Source organism: Cnephaeus nilssonii (assembly GCF_951640355.1).
Source record: "Cnephaeus nilssonii genome assembly, chromosome: 2".
Taxonomy (NCBI): domain Eukaryota; kingdom Metazoa; phylum Chordata; class Mammalia; order Chiroptera; family Vespertilionidae; genus Cnephaeus; species Cnephaeus nilssonii.
This window is the reverse complement of record NC_137073.1, coordinates 65,108,080-65,130,160: the sequence shown is the minus strand read 5'-3', so window position 1 is coordinate 65,130,160 and position 22,081 is coordinate 65,108,080. Positions and strand designations below refer to the sequence as shown.

At 37.1% G+C, this 22,081-nt stretch overlaps 1 protein-coding gene across 1 annotated transcript in view; it reads left to right on the top strand.

Annotated features, from left to right (window-relative positions):
* Positions 1–17,563: 17,563 nt before the first annotated feature.
* ADGRV1 (adhesion G protein-coupled receptor V1) overlaps positions 17,564–22,081 on the top strand; it is a gene marked incomplete at its 5' end in the record, with an annotated part of 444,372 nt that continues 439,854 nt past the window's right edge. The window contains 3 exons of the mRNA XM_079797671.1: positions 17,564–17,746; positions 20,130–20,279; positions 21,644–21,739. Of these exons, the coding sequence (XP_079653797.1) occupies positions 17,564–17,746; positions 20,130–20,279; positions 21,644–21,739 (429 nt within the window). The remainder of the gene's footprint in view (positions 17,747–20,129; positions 20,280–21,643; positions 21,740–22,081) is intronic.

Here is a 22,081-nt window from a genome sequence, read left to right as displayed (position 1 = left end):
TTCATAAAATAAATTGACAGTATTTGTCTTTCTCTGTCTGATTCATTTCACTTAGCATAATACTCTGTAAGTCCATCCATGCTATTGCAAATGCTATTATTTCATTCTTTTTATGGCTGAGTAATAGTCCATTGTATATATGTACAAATTTTTTATCCACTGGTCTATTGATTGGTTCTTGGATTGTTTCCATATCTTGGCTATTATAAACAATGCTACACTGACGAGGGGTGAATATAGCCTTTTGAATTAGTGTTTTGAGTGTCTTCGTATATATACCTAGAAGTGGAATTACTGATCACAAGGAGATTTCATTTTTAATTATGTGAGGGACCTCCATACTGTTTGCCATAGTGCTGCACCAATCTGCGTTTCCACCAACAGTGCATGAGGGTTCCCTTTTCTCTATATCCTCATCAACACTTGTTTGTTGATTTATTGATGGTAGCCATTCTGATAGGTGTGAGGTGATATCTCATTGTGGTTTTAATTTTCATTTCTCTGATGGTTAGTGATATTGAGCATCTTTTAATATGTCTATTAGCCATCTTCACGTTCTCTTTGGACAAGTGTTTAGGTCCTTTGCCAATTTTTTAATTGGAGTGTTTGTTTTTTGGTGTTGAGTTGTATGAGTTCTTTATAAATTTTGGATATTAACCCCTATTGGATGTATCATTGGCAGATATCTTCTCCAGTTCAGTAGGTTGACTTTTCATTTGTTGATGATTTCCTTTGCGTGCAAACACTTTTTAGTTTGATTTAGTCTCATTTATTTATTTTTCTTTTATTTCCCTTGCCTGAGGCAATATATCAGAAGAAATATTGCTAACAGAAATGTCAGAGAGTTTACTGTAATCCACTTTGAGTTGATTTTTATCTAATTCTTTCATCTGTGAATGATCATTTTAAAATTATTTTATTAGGAGTTAAAAACAGGAACTTTTCTAACTCTGTCATTCTTGCCACATTAGCTGGAATTTTTTAAGAAAGAACTTTTCCTTTAACAAGTAGGCTATTGGGTTACCTGGAAAAGGTGTTTATCCAGGATAAACAGGATAAATATTTAATTCCTCCAATTTAAATGTTAATTTCAGAGGAAGGAGTTGTTGCCCTAGTTACTTTCAGTGGTGACCAATGAGCTTTATCTATCTATCTATCTATCTATCTATCTATCTATCTATCTATCTATCATCTATCTATTTTAGTATTCTTATGAACACCAGGATTTGTATATTCAGTATGTTACAAACAGTTGTAGTCATTACTCTTGTAGATGCACCAAGATTTTAGTCTTTGGCCAGTAGGAACACTTTCATGTTTTTGTATCCCATTGACATTACTCCATTAATCTTTGATAGCTTCTTTGCTGGTACAAGATGTTCAGGTTCATTTTATATATTTCCCTCTCTAGAGTTCAGGTTTCTAGAAGATTCTTGAGTAACCTTATAACTGTGGTTTTGAACTCTATATCCAGTAGTTTGCTTTCTTCCATTTCTGTTATTTGTGACATGTTTCTTTGTCTCTGCATTTTGGCTGCTTCCCTGTGTTTGTTTCTATATATTGGGTAGAGCTGCTGTGTCATCTAGCGTTGGTAGAGTGGCCTTGTGTAGTAGGTGTTCTATAGGGCCCCCAATTGCCTGAGGTGGACACTCTAGGTGCACCCATTTGTGGGCTGTGTGCACAGTCTTGTTGTAGATGAGCCTTGATTGCTGTTGGTGTCACAGGGAGGAATTGACCTTCAGGCCAATTGGCTGTGAGGATCAGTTGTGAATACAGTAGGAGAGCTGCTGTGCAGGAGACACCCTTATGGAGCAGGACTTGCTTCAGTGGGGTTTTGGTTCTCACTGAGTCTGCCCCTTGAGTGTGTCACTTATGGATGAGTAGAGTCGTAATCTGGTATAGTCTGACACTGACCACTGGGTACACTGGCTCTTGGGTCTCCAAGGAGGTGCAAAGTCAGCCACTGCCTGGGGCCACCCAGCAGGAGCTACAGAGACATCTGCAGATTCCTCCTCTTTGTATGGGGTTTGGAAGTGCCTACACGAGGCCCAGCTGTGAAGGAAGGCAGGCTGGTGCTGGTGCTGGCCTTGGGCCTTCTATTGATAGGTTTGGGGCACCCTGATTTAGCTGCAGCTTGTTTGAGAGATTTTAGCCTGAGCAAGGACAGGCCATTCATATTCAAAAGCTGCTGCACATAGCTTGGGTGGGGTTGTAAATTGGATGAGGCAAGGTCTAAGGAATCACCAGGGTGGAGCAAACAGAAATGGCTGCCGGTCAGCCCTGCACTGGGGAGGTCCCAGCATAGGAACAATGATCCCTGCAAGCACCTCCATCTGGGAGAAAGCTGCCCCCAAGTTCCTGCCCTGATGCCAGACAATCCAGTTCCTCCTCAGTATGTGTCTGTGTTCCCCAGAGCTTCACGCTGGTGCTGGAGCTCAGAGGAAGCAGGACCTTGTAAGTTCAGTTCATGGTGCCAGCCTTTTAAGAGAACAACTGGGTTTCCAGCAGCCTCTTTGTCACTGAGCCCCAATTCGCACTGGTTTTTACAGCCTATAGTTCTTACTCCTCATAGGGACTTCCTTTTCCCAGCTCTAGGACCCTGGGCTGGGCTTGGACTCCTCGTTCCTCTGGGCAGCTTCTGCAGAGACAATCTCCCTCCCGATTAAAAAAGCGGCCCACGTGGGTGCTGGACCAGCCCATTCCTTGCCTCCGTACCTCCTACCAATCTCTGTGTGCTTTCTTCTTTACTACTCTAGTTGTAGGACTTCCATTCAGCCAGCTTTCCATTGGCTCTGGATGATGAGTGTTCTGTATTGTAGTTGTAATTTTGATGTGGTTGTGGGAGGTGGTGAGTACAGGTGTTTACCTACATCTTCCCCAAATTTCGAGTCCTACTTCTTGATATGTCTTTGTGGAAGCTTTGGGTTTGTTAATATGTATTTGGTGAGTTAATAATAATAATGCAGTTATTGTTTGGTTGCTATAAGTTAGGCAATGTACTAAGAATGTTATATATATTATTTCATCTAATCCTCATGACTACCTTTTGAGGTGGATGACTTAATTCTATATTTTCATGAGAAAACAGATTTAGAGAAACAACTGAGTTTTGGAGATATTAAGCTGCTTACCAAGCTAACATAGAAGAAGGTAAGACTGAGCTTGGATTTAACCTAGGCATTGTGACTTCAAAACAAGTGTTTATCAGTTTGTGTAACACAGTTCCTTCTTTAAAATAATAATAAAAAAGAGTTGATCAATTATTTAGAATAAGAATCATACAGAGGAGGATGCCAAGATGAAGCATTTTGCCCCCTTTTCAGGAGACCAAAGTGTAGTTGGTGATGAATGTAGTTATAACTCAAGGAATAACATTGTAAATGATTTATAAGAGAGATGTGCTAAATCATCTCTGCTATGTGGATGCAGAGTCAGGGGACAGAGGAAAAGGGGATGTTGGGAGGTGTAGCACTTAATTTTGGTTTGAGACATATTGCAAGCACTGGTAGGACATCTGTATGGAGATACCCAGCAGTCAGTTGAAAGTGTCTCTGGCTCAACATGAGGGTTAGGGCTTTACTTAAGAAGGATTATTGCCTACTGTAGTCAAAGTAGTTTGCTAGAGACTGTGGGGTAGCTAGGTGGAAATGTCTAAGTAGTTGACTGATTATATGAGTTTTGCAGGCTATAACTAGGTATCAACGGGGAAATTGTTCTGTAGTCATAGGTTTGGGAAATGATGACTTAAATAAGGTTAAGTCTGTGTTTAGGGTTTCTTGGTGCTTGTTATATGCTGAAGTATTTTGAATATTTAAGAAAATATAGTATCCATACAAACATTTTCTAAACATAATTCACAATAGAATTCTTTAATCTTGTCAAAATGTGGGCATAGCATTGCATAGAACACACTTTGGTAAATATTAGTTGGAGCTTATGTGAAAATTTAAGAGTTGGAATTGGGAATATTTTATAGGGCCTAGAAAAACCTTAGATTGCTCCAAGGGAAAGTTTAAATTTGAGGTGGAAGCTTAAAGAAGCAGCAAGGCTGAGGATGGGGAATTGTTTGTAGGTAAGACGACTACATTTGGGTGCCAGGGAGATTGGAGAGAGGAATGAAGGGAGGGCAGGAAGAGAAGAGATAGATAGATTAATAGGAGTAAATAAAGAAACATGAACGAATGGGGTCCGAAGCATAGGTGTTGGCTTATTTTCAGAGTGGGTGTTCCATATTTGGAGACAGTCTATGGAAATGGAGAAAGAATGTTGAGGGAATGAAAATGAAATCCCCTAAGTGTTTGAAATATCAAAAAGGTATTATTGGTGCAGTCATGAAAACAAAGAAGAAATATTACTCTAATTTCAAGTGTATTAAGATGTACAATTCATTTTCCAGTAACTGTTTACCTATCAGTGTGGAGGGTAAACAACTGATCTAAAGAAGGTTTACCTTTTCTTTACCTAGGAAAAAGAATTTCAAAATGAAATTCTATTTTTATGTCTTGATTTTGGCATGATTGCTGCTGCATGCCCAGAACTTAGACAATGCCTGGAACATAGTAGAGACTGATTATTTTTTTGAATGCTGTCAGATGATGAATGGATATTAGAGCCAAGCACATCAATAGGGTCTACATGCCACACATAGGTTTCCTTTAAGCTCTTCCAAACTTGTGTGCATGAACAAAAAGACTAAGCTCTTGAAAGGACTTGGCAGTAAACTCTGAAGCTGGAGGGAGCTGGTTAGGGACTCTGGCCTGAAGATAGCATTAAAGAAGTGGGATAGGCAGTAGAGTGGCCCTCCTCTGAAAGAGAGTGCTGACTTATGCCAGCAGGTGGGACTGGTGTGGCCTGAAGGCCACAGTCTGAAGCAGCAGGCCCGGCAGATGGAGGACTAGGTTCGGACAAGGCACCAGGTCCCGAGGCTCAGTGGCACCTGGAACACTGTAGTCTGGGAGATACCAGACTTTTCGGAATGCATAGCCACTGGTATTCTTGGAGCATATAAGTAGGGGCCCTCCAAGAGGTAAAACTGGATTTCCTTTCAGTATGATGCATGGAGTCTTGAATAGGATTTAATTTAATTTGGAGAAGTAATAACATGGTGACATATTTGCACTATGGGTGTTGTGTTGGACTAGTTCATACTTGTTACATACGGAGGATTCCAAGGAATTTATACTTTTCATTACAAACAGCCATAGGAAATTTTGAATCAGATCTAATCCTGTCATCTCCCTAACCGCTAGCATAGTACTGAAACAGAGTTTGGCTGCACTTAAAACAACAAAAACAAACATTGTATAATTTAAGAGGAAGAAAGGAAGAGAAACATTTAATTTTGGAATATGTGTAGGCAGTAGATTATGAAAGGTCCAAAAGAGTGGAAATTAAAGGTAAGAAAAAAAATTATGTGAGTTAGAATGAATGCTTTGAGAAAAGCACGGATATAGTTATAAAGCATGTTCATGAAAGCAAGAAAGAGTAACATCAATATATTATTAGGCATTAGCTTCTCTGTAAGGAGGAGTTAAATTAAACCTAACAAACCTTATTTAAAATAAAAAAATCAAATCTTGCAAAATGTTATTTACAGCTCAGATCCATCTCAGTGATCTATTATTTTTTTATTTTTAAATATATTTTTATTGACTTCAGAGAGGAAGGGAGAGATAGAAACATCAATGATGAGAGAGAATCATTGATCTGCTGTCTCTTGCATGCCCCCTACTGAGATCAAGTCCACAACCCGGATGCTCTGTCCACTGAGCCAAACCGGCTAGGGCTCAGTGATCTATTATTGATAAACTCCTAGGTTTTCCCTGAACTGGAAAATTTTCAAACTTTGACATAGAATTTAAAAATGTTTTGATAGATGTTATTAACATTTTTTTACCAGTACAAAACCAGCCTAAACTGAGTTTTCTCTGGAGTTAGTGGCACTTCAGAGGGTGCTAAACAGTGTTCAGTGGATTCTGTGAAGGATATTTTAGCATTTGGAAATTTTGATCTGCTTGGTAGAGATACTTTTGTAATCTTACTAAGCATTATAGAGATTTATAAAAAATGGATTTTAGACTTTATCATGATACTTTAAATTTATAAATGACTGTAATTGGACAGCAAGAAAAGCTCAACTCAGTGATTTTCCTTAGAGATGCAGTGTATTGACAAACATTGTAGCATGCTGAAATGACATTAAATCTATTTCTTACAAGTTCAGTGTGTGTGAGATAGATGGAGAAATAAATTAATGTTGTAAGGTCATTGGCTTCAAGCTTCAAGGGATGGAAATGTTTGTAATCTAGGCTTAGGTTTTACAGATTTCAAAGTTGTGAAGGATTGTAGAAGCTGGGGGAAATGTAGAGGGTGTTCAGACATTTGGGTTTCAAATTAAGGCTTTTATTTTTTCCCCCCTATATATATATATATTTAATATATTTTATTGATTTTTTACAGAGAGGAAAGGAGAGGATTAGAGAGTTAGAAACATCGATGAGAGAGAAACACCGATCAGCGGCCTCCTGCACACCTCCTACAGGGGATGTGCCCGCAACCAAGGTACATGCCCTTGACCGGAATCGAACCTGGGACCTTTCAGTCCACAGGCCGACGCTCTATCCACTGAGCCAAACCGGTTTTGGCTCCCCCAATATATTTTATTGATTTTTTTTTTTACAGAGAGGAAGGGAGAGGGACAGAGAGCCAGAAACATCGATGAAAGAGAAACATAGACCAGCTGCCTCCTGCACACCCCCCACCAGGGATGTGCCTGCAACCAATGTACATGCCCCCGACCGGAATCAAACCTGGGACCCTTCAGTCCGCAGACTGACGTTCTATCCACTGAGCCAAACCGGCCCCGGCAAGGCTTTTAACGTTAGAATTTTATACAGTTTTAGGGGCACTGTGGAAAATTTGAAAATTATATATTGAAGGATTGACTATATAGTATCTTGTTTTGGTTAGGAAAATGGATCACATGACACATAAATACCTTACAAATGGGAAAGAGGAGCTAGTTAGCTGGACCATGAGTGATCTTCTAGCACTTTACCTAGTTCATCTGAATGTCACATACTTAGCCAGTGTGGTCACTTTAAAGAAACTTCTTTACCTTAACAATATTCGGGCAACACCAACGAACAGAAGGTTTACTTTTCCGTATGTCATTGTTAATGAAATTCTGTTTTGTGTCACAATCCTACCTAATAATAGACAAATATGCAATTTGACCATACCTCCGACACACCCACAAGCCACGCCCACAAGCCACGCCCACCATCCAATCAGAGCGAGCATGCAAATTAACCCAAACCAAGATGGCTACAGCCACAGAGAGCAAGGTTTCCTAGGTAACAGAGGAAGCCAAGCTTTCCGCCTGCCCTTGCCAGGCCTAAGCCTCCACTCAAGCTACAAAGTTTCAATTATAAAAGGTAAACAAATTCAAACAAATGGCGGCAGAATGGAGCTTGAGAGAGCAGGCCAGGGTTGCCGCCGGCAACAGGGGAAGCAAAGCTTTCCGCACACCCTGGCCGGGCCCACCCACTTAAGGCAACAAAGTTTCAATTATAACCCCAACAGAAAAGGCTGCCAGCCTTGGAGGGAGCCCCAGGCTTGGCTCCGTTCCAGGCTACAAAGTTTCAATTGTAGAAGGAAAATAAATTCCAGATACCAGGGCCTCTGCTTGGGTTGCCAGGCGGCATGGCTGGCCTGCAAACCACCACAGGCCCCTCGCTCAGGCCGCCTCACGCCCCAAGGGAACCCCCACCTGATCCGGGACACCCTTCAGGGCAAACCAGCTGGCCCCCACCCCTGTACCAGGCCTCTATACTATCTAATAAAAGAGTAATATACAGATTGATCATCACTGCAACACACAATATAGCTGCCCCCATGTGGTCAAAGATCCTGCCCCCATGTGGACACAAGATGGCCACCACAAGATGGCCAGCAGGAGAGGGCAGTTGGGAGGCACCCAGCCTGCAAGGGAGGGCAGTTGAGAAGGACCAGGCCTGCAAGGGAGGGCAGTTGGAGGTGATCAACCCTGCAGGAGAGGGCAGTTAGGGGTGACCAGGCCGGCAGAGGAGGGAAGTTGGGGGCAAACAGGCTGGCATCAGAGTGGTTAGGGGGTGATCAGGCTGGCAGACAGAAGCGGTTAGGGGCAATCAGGAAGGCAGGCAGGCAAGCAGTTGGGAGCCCGCAGTCCTGGATTGTGAGAGGCCCAGTGGGTTCGGGCCTAAACGGGCAGTCGGACATCACTTGAGGTGTCCCATATTGGAGAGGGTACAGGCTGGGCTGAGGGACAACCCCACTCCGTGCACGAATTTCGTGCACCGGGCCTCTAGTTAATAAATAAAAATGATTACCAGAAAAATACAATGTTATTGTTTAAAGAAAAGCCTACTTTTTATGAAAACAAACAAAAAATAATAAATTTTAAAAATTCCCTTCTGAGAAACGAGAGAAAACCCAATTCTAAATACTTTTTGTGTTACACAGGAACTAATGTGTGCAGTAACAAGCTTTTTAGAATAACAGCAAGAACTCAACTTATCAAACCATATAAGGTACAGCCAAAGCTATACTTGGAGCAAAACCATAGCTTTAGGAGCTAAACAATAATGAAAACTAAATTAATGTTCAATTTATGAGTTATAAATAATACAATAAACCAATCTGGATGGAGAAATTGATAAAGATTCAAGAAGAAATAGATGAATTAGAAAACGGATAACTTGTAAATAAATGCCAGGTGAAAGTAGCTAGGGTAAGGTAAGTATCTGACTTTATTTTACAGATGAGAAAGTAGACTCACAAAGTTGAATGACTGCCTAGTATGTGGCAGAGTACTCTAAGGGCACAGCTGACAGGCCCTGCTGCATTTATTTTCTGCATGAAGATTGGCACTAACCAACCAGTCCATCAGTCTGAATTCTGGTGAACAATTTAGATCCTTAATGGCTAGAAAATGGCGCACCAATGATATGGCTAGATATGTTGCAATTGCTTCAAGTAACTGGTTAAGGAAATAGAATAAAAACCAGCTATCAGTTGGAGGATGCTCCTCACACGGGAGAGTCTTAGATGCCCAATCCTGTTTTCTTTGGTCTCTTGACCATGTGAACATTGAAGGGCTGGCACCTAGAATCTGGCACTTCGTGGTATACTGGGGTGAATTACTTCCTCTGTGCCTCACAGCTGCCCTAATGCTATAGCTGTTCCTTTTTTCCACTTTTAACTCGAGGCCCAGAGAAGAGAATTGACGTCTACAAAGTCACACAGTTGGGAAGATGGCAGAGACTAAAGTAGAGCCCAAAACTGACTCTGAGGCCAATACTTGCCTCCTATTAAGAGATAACTGGGGGCTTAATACTCTGGGACACGGGCAGTGTCCAGGTAGAGGCTTCATAGCATCTGTGGCAGGATATCCGGGTAGGCACTGCCAGGAATGCTTTGCCACTGTCGTATAAAATCAAATTCCTGGGCCCTAGTTGGTTTGGCTCAATGGATAGAGCGTCGGTCTGCGGACTGAAGGGTCCCAGGTTCGATTCTGGCCAAGGGCACATGCCTGGGTTGTGGGCTTGATCCCCAGTAGGGGGCGTGCAGGAGGCAGCCAATCAATGATTCTCTCTCATCATTGATGTTTCTATTTCTCTCTCCCTCTCCCTTCCACTCTAAAATCAATAAAATATATTTTTAACCCTTTGCACTCGCTTGCTTTTTTCTCGATTCCTTTATTCTACTCGGGATTTAATTTTTTAGATACCCCAGATTTTACAAAGCGCGGCAGTAGAATAAAAAACTGGAGTTTCTTTTCATACAAACTTATTTATTTGTATTTTTTAATATTTCAAATTATTGATACATTCAAAGAGTAATTTTAATCTCGACATCCGAGTGCAAAAGGTTAAAAAAATCAAACTCCTGGGACACTGCAAGGAGGCAGCCCATAAGGTGTGTGTGCGTGCGTGCGTGCACAATTTTGTCTGATTTTTCCTGCTTTGAATGACAAGAATATAAGAAATATTTTGCTTTTCTCTTTGACCCTACACTGAGGAGACATTGGCAGGGTACAGGAGAGCAAACTGTCTAAATAACAGCTGTTGCTAACTCCAACCAATTGATCAGCTTATGTAAAAGTGTGTACTCAGATTTGCCAGTTTTGGTAATTTTTAAAAATGATCTTGAAATTCATTTTTAAAAATTCAGAATCTTCAAATATTAAATCTTTACATACCCAAATTCTTTTAGTATTATTTTGGAAACACAGTTTAGACTAAAAACCAACATGTGTCTGTAGGCCTGTTCTGGGTTGAAGGCTCTGGATTTATTACATGAAGCTCTCTCCCTTAACTGCCATGAGTACAAATAATTCATTTAGAAAATGCAGGTGCCTAGGTTCTGCAGCAAGAATAGATGGTATCTAATATGTATTATAGAATAGAAAGAAACAGAAAGTATAGAGAGAACAGAAAAAAAAATGTTTAAAAACAGTATTTTCCAAGAGATAAAAGGTGGTATTGGGTTAATGGAAAAATAACAGGATACCATTAAATTCTTAGAAAATGAAAACATAATAGTTTGAATTAAAAAATTAGCAGAAGAATTGAAATTTAATGATGAATTCTCAGAAAGGGCAAAATCAAAGAATTAGAAATGAGAGAGAATAAAAGATATGAAAATGAGAGGCTCAGTCCCAGAATACCAATATTTAAATAGTAGGAGTTTTAGGATGAAAGAACAGTGAAAATGGAAGGGGCAAAATCATTGTGAAATAATATAAGGAAATTTTCCAGGTCTGAAGGATAAGTGTCAGATTGCAGGAGATTGAGTGCTCAGCCAAATGGACAAAAATAAACCCATTCCAAGAAAAATCCTGTGAAATTTCATAACACCTGTGGACAAAGAGAAGAATCTTCCAGCGCAGAGAACAACACAAATAAGCAATTACATGCATCACTTTAGAATCAGAAGCATTTTGGATTTTCTAACTGTAACAATGGAACAAGGCTTTCAAAAATAATGGGAAAAATATTTTCACCTAAAATTCTATACCCAGTGAAAGTATTAGTTAACTGAAAGATTAATAATTTCTAACATACAAGACCTACAATGATGATGGTGTGTAGCTGAGACAATTACTGTGTTTCCATAATGAATGTCTACACTGAAGTCTACTAACCATTATCTATCTATCTATCTATCTATCTATCTATCTATCTATCTATCTATCTATCTACCTACCTATCATCTATCTACCTATTAACCACCATCTTGAAATATAATGTTGATTCCTATAGTCTGTTATGCAGAAGAAAACAGAATTTATCACAGACATTTTCTCCTATGGACATAGATGCATAGATTATCTTTTGAGACAGATGATGTTGATAACTGTAATTGACTAAGTAGGAGTGGTGTGAGGGAAACTTACTTTTCATTGTTTACCTTTTTTTCTTTCTCTTTAACACTGTTCCATGTGTGTCTATGTGTTTTAAAGATAAATAAAACAATATGTATTCCTTAACATTTTTAAATAAAATAAAAATAAAGGTAATAAACATTTCATATAGTTTAAAAAACTGTAAGAGACTACCCCCTTTATCATTTAAAAATATTTAGCATTTTCTCACTTGTAACATTCAATTTTTTTTGAAAGTTGCAAATTTAAATTCAGTTTTGTATGGAGGAAGGAGAGATCAATTTTATTGTAGTACTGGCCAAGTACAAATAACACAGATTAAGAATTCTTAGAGGCTGAATAATTGATGATATGGATGATAAAACGTCTCTTGTTTCACAGGAGTAATTCTATAGTTTTAGAATACCCTTTAGTAAATGTAATATAATTCAAGTAATTCTAAACTTGAAAATCTTGCTCCATTAGGATCATATTTTCAGTATTAATTACCTGGTGGTCTTACCGTGGGAAGATGCTTGCCACAGCATTGACAAGGCAACAGCTGAAGCCAAAAAGTCAATTCTGCACTAATAATCTTTGTCTTTTCATTTTGTCCCACCACTCACAGATGTTGTCAATTGTTTATTCTGAAACGTCAAAAGACAGAGTTAACTTTCAAATGGACAAAATTTGTGTGTGAAAATTGATTACTGCAAAATCAGCAAAGTTAATTGAATCTTTATGTTTTGTGGGTATTTTTTCTTTACATTGTCATCTATTGGGTCCCCATTCATATTTCACTTTATTCTATTCCTTATTTGTAAAGACTTATTGAAACTTAATTAGAAGGCTATTCCAATTTACTCAGACTATACTATACTTGCTACCTTTCCTAAAGTACCCATGCATAAGAGGCAAGATGGGAGGAAGGCAATATCCTAGGTCAGGGGTCCTCAAACTTTTTAAACAGGGGGCCAGTTCACTGTCCCTCAGACCGTTGGAGGGCCGGACTATAGTTTAAAAAAAACTATGAACAAATTCCTATGCACACTGCACATATCTTATTTTGAAGTAAAAAAACAAAATGGCAAAAACACCCGCATGTGGCCCGCGGGCCGTAGTTTGAGGACGCCTGTCCTAGATAAACAAGACTTAGAATTCCATGGTTATTAGGATATATTGTGTTGGTGAGTGTTGTTTTATAAATGACATTTAATATGTTTATATGCTAAGTAATCCAAGTAGGGACTAACGTTAGCAAATACCAGTAAGTTTTCAATAAGGAAGAAAGAGCTAGCTAGCATCCTGGAAAAAAAGCAAGAGAGAGGAATTAATGCCAGACAAATTTAAAGAAGCATGACATTAGGGTTCCTTGTGACAATCAAAAGGGCATTCACTTTTTCAGAACACTGAGTTAATGCAGCACACTCCTGTCCTGCTTTGTTCTATTGTGAGACATCTTTTGTTTGCCTACATGTCCTAAACTTCCTTACTAGTCATTGTCAGTTTTGAGGTAGAGGGGAAAATATTACAGATGGTAATAGTTGCATGAGAATAGGAAAGACAGTGAGCTAGTGTGGTATCCTTTCACAAATATTTAGAAGAGAATAAGACTGTTGAATGTCAGAATGGAGGAGGAGGAATCTTCCACTTGGAATATCCTAACACGGGTTCACTATGTCACAGATTGGAGATTAGTGGATAAATATTGATGTTGCAAGTGCAACCCAAACTGACTGTAGCAAAAAATGTAATTTATTTCCTCAGTAACTGAAAGGCCAGTGTAAAGCTGGATTCAGGAACCTAAACTTGATTATTAAGACTTGACTTCTCTCCACCTCTTAGCTCTTTATGGCTGCAATGGCTTTATTTCCAGATTTTGGAGGAAACTGGCCGTAATCAACACTATCCTGAACCCAGCGGTAGAGGGCATCTGCATTATTATGTTTAAGCAAAAGTCTCAGAATTATGTCTTGTTGACTTTGATTGGCCCATCCCTGTGAATATGTTGGAGCCAAGGACCATATCTTATGGGCCTTTGTGTCCTTGAATATTAGCACAGGGTGTTGCACAATGTAGTGTAGGTGCTCAGTATACAAACATTATACTAAAATGTAAGCTGCTCTTCTGAAAGCAACCAATTTGTGTTGTAGGAGCTATTCTAATATATTCTTAATTTTAATTCCCCCCCCCCCCCCCCCAGAATGGTAACTTGTTGGGTAGGCTGAATATGATTACTAGAATCCAAGAACCTAAGACTTTGTGCCTACATGCTATCAGGACTCTGTCAGAATTTCATGGTATAATTCAGGAAGTAAGAAGTAAGAAAGTAACCTAGATCTCATATTGCTTGAACAAAATAAGAGATCTATTAAGAGATAAAAGATCTATTATCAGGAACACTTTTTATTTCATTTGAATCATACTGAGCAAGAGGTGGAGGTGTGAGGAGAACATGGATGCTAGTTGGAAATTAGAGGGCTAGAGTATTGGAATATCATGCATTACAGAGCAGAAGAATGACACAGTACTGCTAAAATTATTCTTTCACAATTGTGACAGAATATGAATTAAGCATATTATAACTTTTACATATAGTTTGAAATTTATCTTATAGAGGTTTAAAATAGGTGGTCTGATGGGTCCTGCAAAACTTTTATTAAATCTAATGAGAGAAAAAGTGACCTGAGACAGATATAAGATTTAAGTATTATGTCAGTTACTAATACCTAGTCTTCTGAATTTAATAAGAGTTCCAAATAGTAGATTTTTAGTATGATAGAGGAAAATTTCCCTAATTATTCTGAAAGAGAAACTGTTTGGCGTTTATATAATTATGCCTGTTTTCCAGTGGGAACTTCACCTTCAAAGCTTTTTCTTCATCTTTTAATTTCCATTGAATGCCAGCTTTGCCTCAACAACGTTTCTTAAAGTTGAAAGGATGAAAGCAGAGGAGATTCAATTATCAGTGATGTCACTGAATTTGAGGCTTTTCCAATCATGCTTGTCTGTTCATTTTGTATAGACCCAGAACTCACTGATGTACAGCAATTTAAAATAAATTTACTGACTTAACCACAAGATCTTGGAGCTCTAATTGCTTGGGAAACTGCAAGAATACACCATTTGAACTCATTGGTCCTGACATTAACAGATGCTGTTAAATATTTAAAGTAGTCAAGAGAACTAGCTTCAGTTAAATAATTGTAACGTTTATCAGAATAATCAGAATAATAAGGCGCAAACTTTTAGGAGACTCATAATTATGCAGTTTTATGGTACTTTTTATTATTGTGCATGAGTTTAAAATATTTGAATTCTTTGAAATGTAGAGCATAAATCTATATTATTCATGAGGGATATGTATGATTTGTCTGAATAAAATGTAAGAGGCAATATAGTGTGGTTATTGGGTAGAGTCTAAAGATGGACTCTGGGGTTCAAATCCTGCCTAGCTGCTTACTTAACTAAATAAGACTGTATGTGTTCATCTGTTTTTCTTAGTTTCTTCATCTATAAATAGGGTTAATTTTAGTACCTTCTTCACAGAGTTTAAATGTGTTATTATGTATAAAGTACCTAGGACAATACTATATAAGCATTTGCTGTTCTGATTACTGTCTGTAGGTCATTATAATTTTTCTATAGGATATATGGAGTCTTAAAATGCAATATAGTAATATGTAGAAAAATATATGAGGAAGTCTACAGGAAGTTCAAGCATATTGCATTGAAAAATTCAGTAGTTAACTTAAAGCTACACTCTTCCTCACACTCGGGGACAGTGTATTTCAATGTGTATCCCAAGGATCAGTTGCATTAGAATCAGCCAGATTGCCTGTTAAGTGGAGATTCCTGGCCCCACCCTAAACTCACTGGATCTGAATTTCTGGGTGTGAGAATAAGAATTTTGACAAAGGTCTAAATTGATTCTTATGCAGGACAAATTTAGAGAATTTAGATTCCCAGTTATTCATGATTTCCCTTTTTCTCACTTTTACTCTTTTCTTCTCACTTAGAACTTTTTCAGGTATCTTATTTCTCTCAGCTCAAGGTTCTATCACATCTCATGTTCAAGGAATTGAGATTTTTCTTTCAAAAATCACAATGGACCGAAGTTGATCCTTCCAGTTCATTTCTTTTCCACTGTTTGTCATAAGTGAGGTGTGAAACCATTCTGGCCCTAGAATTCCTCAAAAAAAAATCTTCTTCAGTTGTCTTTAGAACTGCTCCCAATTGCCTGTCTCACCCAGGTTTTGCCTTTTTCCCTCTCTTTCTCATATTTTCCATTTCCTTTCTTTCTGTAAATGTTCCTGGCTTAGAAGTCAAGGAGGAGTTTGAAGCTGGTAAGGGAGACCTATTTCATTTCTTCCCAGTCCATTAGCCCATGTCAGGCTTTCTTAGAGAGAAGGCACAGTGTAAAAAGTGACCTAGTCCTCCAGAACCTCTGTCTCTATTGGCCTGTGTCTCTTTCCTGGACTCCATCTGAACCCTGCATCCCTGTCTATGGATTTTGCTGCCATAAGCATGTGAGACATTAAGCAATCTCAGACTGCAATGTTTGAATATACTTGACTGAGAAAATTTCATTTAAACCTTAACATATGTCAAAAACTTACTTATTTCGTGGTTCCTAAATATAAAGCCATGTTTTGCCACGTGGAAATAGCCACATACATAAAAATTTAATCATCTCTTGACTACGGTAAAGATTAATAGGAAGTTGCATATGAGCATAAAAAATGGACACAGACAGTAGGGGGGTGAGGGCCTATGCTGGGGGGTGGGAGTGGCTGGGGAGAGGTCAATGGAGGAAAAAGGAGACTCATGTAATACTTTAAACAATAAAGAATTTAAATTAAAAAAAAGATTAATAGGAAGCATTTTTGGCTTATACTTAGAGTTCGGAATACAACTCCCCTTTAAAATGCATGAACTTGTTATGTTCGTGTGACTGATCACATAATCCATTGGAATCTTAATGATCCGTGAGATAAATTGTTCACATTTTTAGAGGTACATCTACATTACAAAACAGCAGTGCTTTTCAAGAGGCCACTACACTGTTGTGCTTTTGAAAGCACTTGAGCCACACAGTGCTGAAAGTAGGAACAATATTGATGACTCACAAACATGCACATTGTAGTAAGAAGAAAACAATAGAAGTTATGGAAATGCACACTTTGCCAAATTTGCTTATTTTTAAAGCAACATGGAAGTTGTATTAGTATTTTAGTTGGTAAAATGGGAGAAATTTGAGTTTTTTGAAAGGATTAGCATTTATCTGCAATAACTAAAAACTTTTAAAAAGCAGACTCAAATAAGACAAATTTAAGGAAAAAGTAGATACAACAAAGAAATCAATTTATTTATAGAGTTTAAGTTTAAACTGCTTTATATACCTGTTTCAAGAGTTCTCTCATATTTACTTGATCAAATAAATAGATGAGTAAGTTCCATTAGGATTATTGATCCATTCAGTAATTTTTTTAGTTTTTGCTTGTATTTTAGTTTCATTTGGGGGGGAGATGGGCTTTAATTAAGTTTTCATGTTGCTACTTATGTTTTTCTTAGAATAAATTGGAAGGTCATTTTTGTTGTAGTTATTGTTAATCTTCACCCAAGGATATTTTCCCATTGATTTTTAGAGAGAGTGGAGGGGAGGTGAAGAGACAGAGGGAGAAACATCGATGTGAGAGAGACAGACACATCAATTGGTTGCCTCCTACATGAGCTCTGACCAGGGCTGGGATGGAGCCTGCAACTGAGATATGTGTCCGTGGCCGGGAATCGAACCTGGGACTCTTCAGTCTGCAGGCCAATGCTCTATTAACTGAGCCAAACCGGCTAGGGCTGGAGGGTCATTTTTTTAATAAACTAAATTTGATAAGTAAGTTTAAGGTTAGTTATAATTATCTTGATATATAAGATAAAGAATAAAACACAGTTATGAATAGTAAAAGGAACCATAGAAGAGTTTGTGATTTTTAATTTATTTCTGTGATCACATATTTGAATTGGATGGCTTAATATTTGCTGTATTTATGTCTTAGTGGCTTACTATCTAACTCTTCACTCTGTTTATATTTGTAGACAACGCAGTCAAATGAAAATGTATTAGACATGTTTTGTGAACAATTTTTTTTCTCTCCCATAGGGATGCCCTCTACATTTTTATTCGTAAATCTTCTTTCAGCTTTATTCATCCCTTTTGTGTTTGGAGAAACAGAAATAAGGTTTGCTGGGCAAACAGAATTTGTAGTTAATGAAACAAGTACAACAGTTATTCGTCTTGTCATCGAAAGGATAGGAGAGCCAGCAAATGTCACAGCAATTGTATCGGTAAGAAATGATTGTAGTTCTATTCTTACTGAAATATATATTAAATTTCTTGGTTTCCATGACAAGAATTTTTTTATCTGTTTGAGATTCTGAATAGTTTGATCATGATAAATGATTTGCATATACACTGTTCCATTTATACAGGTTTATGGAGTGCTCCAAGGTGGTGTGTGTGTTTGTCAATAATAGTATTTTAAAGATTCAGACTGAAAAAAAAGATATAGACTGATTATTTTAAAATGTTCATGTTTATTTTAAAACAAATAAAACAAAAATATCAATAAGTATTTCTAAGTAAAAGAATATTTTATTTTGGGTAATTTGGATTCTAGTTGTCTCTGCTTGGAAATACTATCTATTGTCAGGTGGCTTTAGTAAATATATGAAATATTTAAAAGTAGAAAAAAAGCAATTAAAAAATCTTTAGTTATGTCAGAGCTCTCTCTTTTTTTAGGAGAAATTAGGTAGGTCAATCCATCCAATAATCAAACCGTATGTTGAAATTAGGTAGAATTTGTTAGACTCTTATACACGGTTTGATTATTGGATTGATTGAGTGTGCATGTTGTGTTTATGTTTAACCAGAAAGTACTGCCATATGACCTCTAAGGATATTATTATACTTGAGGCTCAAAATGCTTAAGATTTTTGTTTTCCAAAATAAGTTTTTAAGCAGTAGGTTATATGATCACATTCTGAACAATGTGAAGAGAGACAAAGAGAAAAACTACATATGCAGCAAACCTAATACTATACTTTTGTGCATTGCTTCTACTTTTTAATTTATTACATATATGTATATATTTATTGAGTCAATTTTTTGTTTGAGTGTATACTATACTTGATAATCTTGTACATATAATTTTTCTTGTATTTTAATACATTTTTCAGGTTGGTCTATTATTTTCTCAGCTCTTCTTGATAGTGGTGTCCTCATTTCCCAATCATTCCTCAACTATTTTTCATTGAGGTTGCTGTCGATTTGTGTTGTTATAAATGTTGCTTTAATGAAACTATTTATATACGTATTGATTTTTGTTTTTTTTAAAATATATTTTTTATTGATTTCAGAGAGGAAGTGAGAGGGAGAAAGAGAGATAGAAATATCAATGATGAGAGAGAATCTTTGATCAGCGGCCTCCTGCACACCCTCCTTTGGGTATTGAGCCCGCAACCCAGGCATGAGCCCTGACTGGGATCGAACCACGACCTCCTGGTTCACGGGTTGATGCTCAACCACTGAGCCACACCGTCTGGGCAGATTTTTGCATATTTTGGATTGTTAAATGATTTTTTGGGTTGGATTACTGTGTTTTCCGCTTTGTTTCAGTGGCTCTTGATATTACCATAATTATTTTCTAAATGACTGTGCCATTTTTTATATTAAATTATTAGAACAGCTTTTCCCCGACCCTTGGAAACTTACTTGGATTAAGTGTTTAAAACTTTATTGTAAACGAAAAATAGAGCTAGACTAAAATTTACCTATACATGTCCTTTACTTTTTATTTGTATTAAATCATAGTTTATTTTCTAGTAGCTATGTTATTCATTTTGAGTTATTTAGCAAAAGAAATCTCATTTAGATTTGCACAAGAAGCTGCTGCTTTATAATTTCATAATTATTGCTCCCTTGAGAATCTTATTAGCAATGCTGATATTACAGAATGAGGTCTTAAAAAGTTAAGGAAAAGCTTATAATGACTAATATGTTTGGAATGCTAAAAGAATTGGGTCTTTATTGGAGCGGTGGGAGAATATAAATAAAATTTCGTGTTGAAAGTTTTTGAAAGAGCAGTTTTTTTGAAACTGATAGGGAAAAGAATAAAAGAAAACATAGTTTTTCTAATATATTTTGACAGGCTGCTTTCAACCCTTTGCTGGGAGAATTTTAGCTGCAGTTTGTCTTGTTAGGTTTGCTGTATTTCACTTCAGATCAATCAAGAGGCAGAGAAAAAACATTTACATCATACTTTCCTTTATAGTTATTATTACTTTTCTATGTAGTGATTTCTTTACTTTCCAGAGCATAAGCAAATGTTTTTGTGTAGCATCATTTCTTTTTATAATGTCTTTTTAAGGCAATTATTGGTTGTTAAATATTTGCCTTTGTACATCTTATCTGTAAATATAGTGTCACTTCACTGGGGCGGTGGGGGCTTGCCCGGGGTGGGAATGGCTGCAGAGGGGAAGAGGGGTCAACCGGGGAAAAAGGATACATATGTAAAACTTTAGACAATAAAAAAACAAAACAAAACAAAACAAAAAATATAGTGTCACTGGATGATTCATGCTTTTCCCTCTTGATTGCTCCAGTTGGCGTCAGGTTTCCTTGTCCTAACACTGCGCTATGTAAGAATGGTCTGTATTTTACATTTGATAGCTGTATGGAGAAGACACTGGGGACTTCTTTGACACATATGCTGCAGCTTTTATACCTGCTGGAGAAACAAATAGGACAGTGTACATAGCAGTATGTGATGATGACTTACCAGAGCCTGATGAGACTTTTATTTTTCACTTAACATTACAGGTAAACCCTCCTCACCCAAAACTTAAACTCATAAAAATCTTGTAATGCTTACAAACCTATTTCTCTAAAGATCAGCCAGTTTAGCTGATAAGTTGTAGTTTTCATAGAAGCTAGAACTGAAAACCTCTTTAGCAATTCCACTGTCTGGTTATTCCTCAGAAAATCTTTAGCAGATCCTACAGCTAGTTTTTGGATCCATTCAGCTTATTTAGGAATTTCCATGACAGATGCTCAAGAAAACCTTGTCTTTCATTTGGCCCTTTTCTCTTTTATCCTTCCCCTGTTACCAGATGCACAAAAAATGACCGTGACTTCTGAATTCAAAGGAGAAGGATACAAAAAAGCAGGCATGGAAGTGGGAGGTCCCAATGCCTTTGAATAAATTCAGAGTATCTCTGGGAAAAATGCTTGAATAGCTTAAGGTTTAATTGTCCTTTATGGGTTAATCTGTTAGGTTGAGGCAATGACTACTAACAATGCTATAGTTAATTTTTCTAAAGGGCATTGAGAATTTTTTTTATTATATTGGTATGATTAACTTTTCATGAAAATGATACTTGAAACACTCAGGTTTTGCTTTTGTACACTCTTTTTTTTTTTTACATTCCTGTATGCTGTTGTTGAATAATGAGAAATGTTGCAGACAAATCTTACATTTATTAGAAAAGTTGTTTTAATATTTTATTATTTTTTTAAAAATATATTTTTATTGATTTAAGAGAAGAAGGGAAAGGGAGAGAGAGATAGAAACATCAATGAAGAGAGAGAATCAATGACTGAATGCCTTCTGCATGCCCCCCACTGGGGATTGAGCCCACAACCCGGACATGTGTCACTGACCAGAATCGAACCCGGGACCCTTCAGTCTGAAGGCTGATGCTCTATACACTGAGCCAAACCAGCTAGGGCTTAATATTTTATTTTTAATTTGACTCTGATTTGTGAAATAACTAATTATCAAATTTCAGCACCTTCTAAAGTATAAGAAAAATAATTATGTTTGAATAGAATTTCATACTGCTTACTTTATTCTCTGTCAAATCAGTAATGACATTAGAGTAATTATAATACATATAATATTACTAGCCAGTGATTACTTATAATTATAATGATTTATATTTTAATAGTCAGTGATTAATTATTTCCAAAACTTTTTTCAAGAATTATTGCTGGGAATTTTTTGCCATGTTGACTGAGTTTAAATGAATTTTTTAAATCTGTGAATTAAAAGTATTCTTGTATTTTTTCTTCACATTCTTAATAATTACTTAAAGACAGAAATTCTGTTAAGATGATTATTTTTTCCTCTTATTTTTAAATGATTTATTTATTTATTTATTTATTTATTTATTTATTTATTTAAGAAACCTTCAGCAAATGTGAAGCTTGGATGGCCACGGACTGTTACTGTGACAATATTATCAAATGACAATGCATTTGGAATTATTTCATTTAATATGGTATGGTTACAACTTGATTATCTTGTGGTTGCTAGATAATAGTGTAATTTTTTGATAATTGGTCATGATATTCTGGTTTCTAGCTTTGGCCCCAGGTCCATGACTATGTGGTCTCTCACTGGGTAGCTGCCCTGCAAGACTAAAATTAAACTAAATCACTGTTCAGCTCACAGTAGTAGCTACATAGGCTGACTTTGGTTCCCAGCATAGATCATGGTTATATTGACATGAAGATGACATTAATGATAATAATAGTAACTGCCAACGTTTACGGAACCCTCACTGTGTGTCACGTACTAGGATAAGCACTTGATATGAATGATCTCATTGAAACCTCATCAT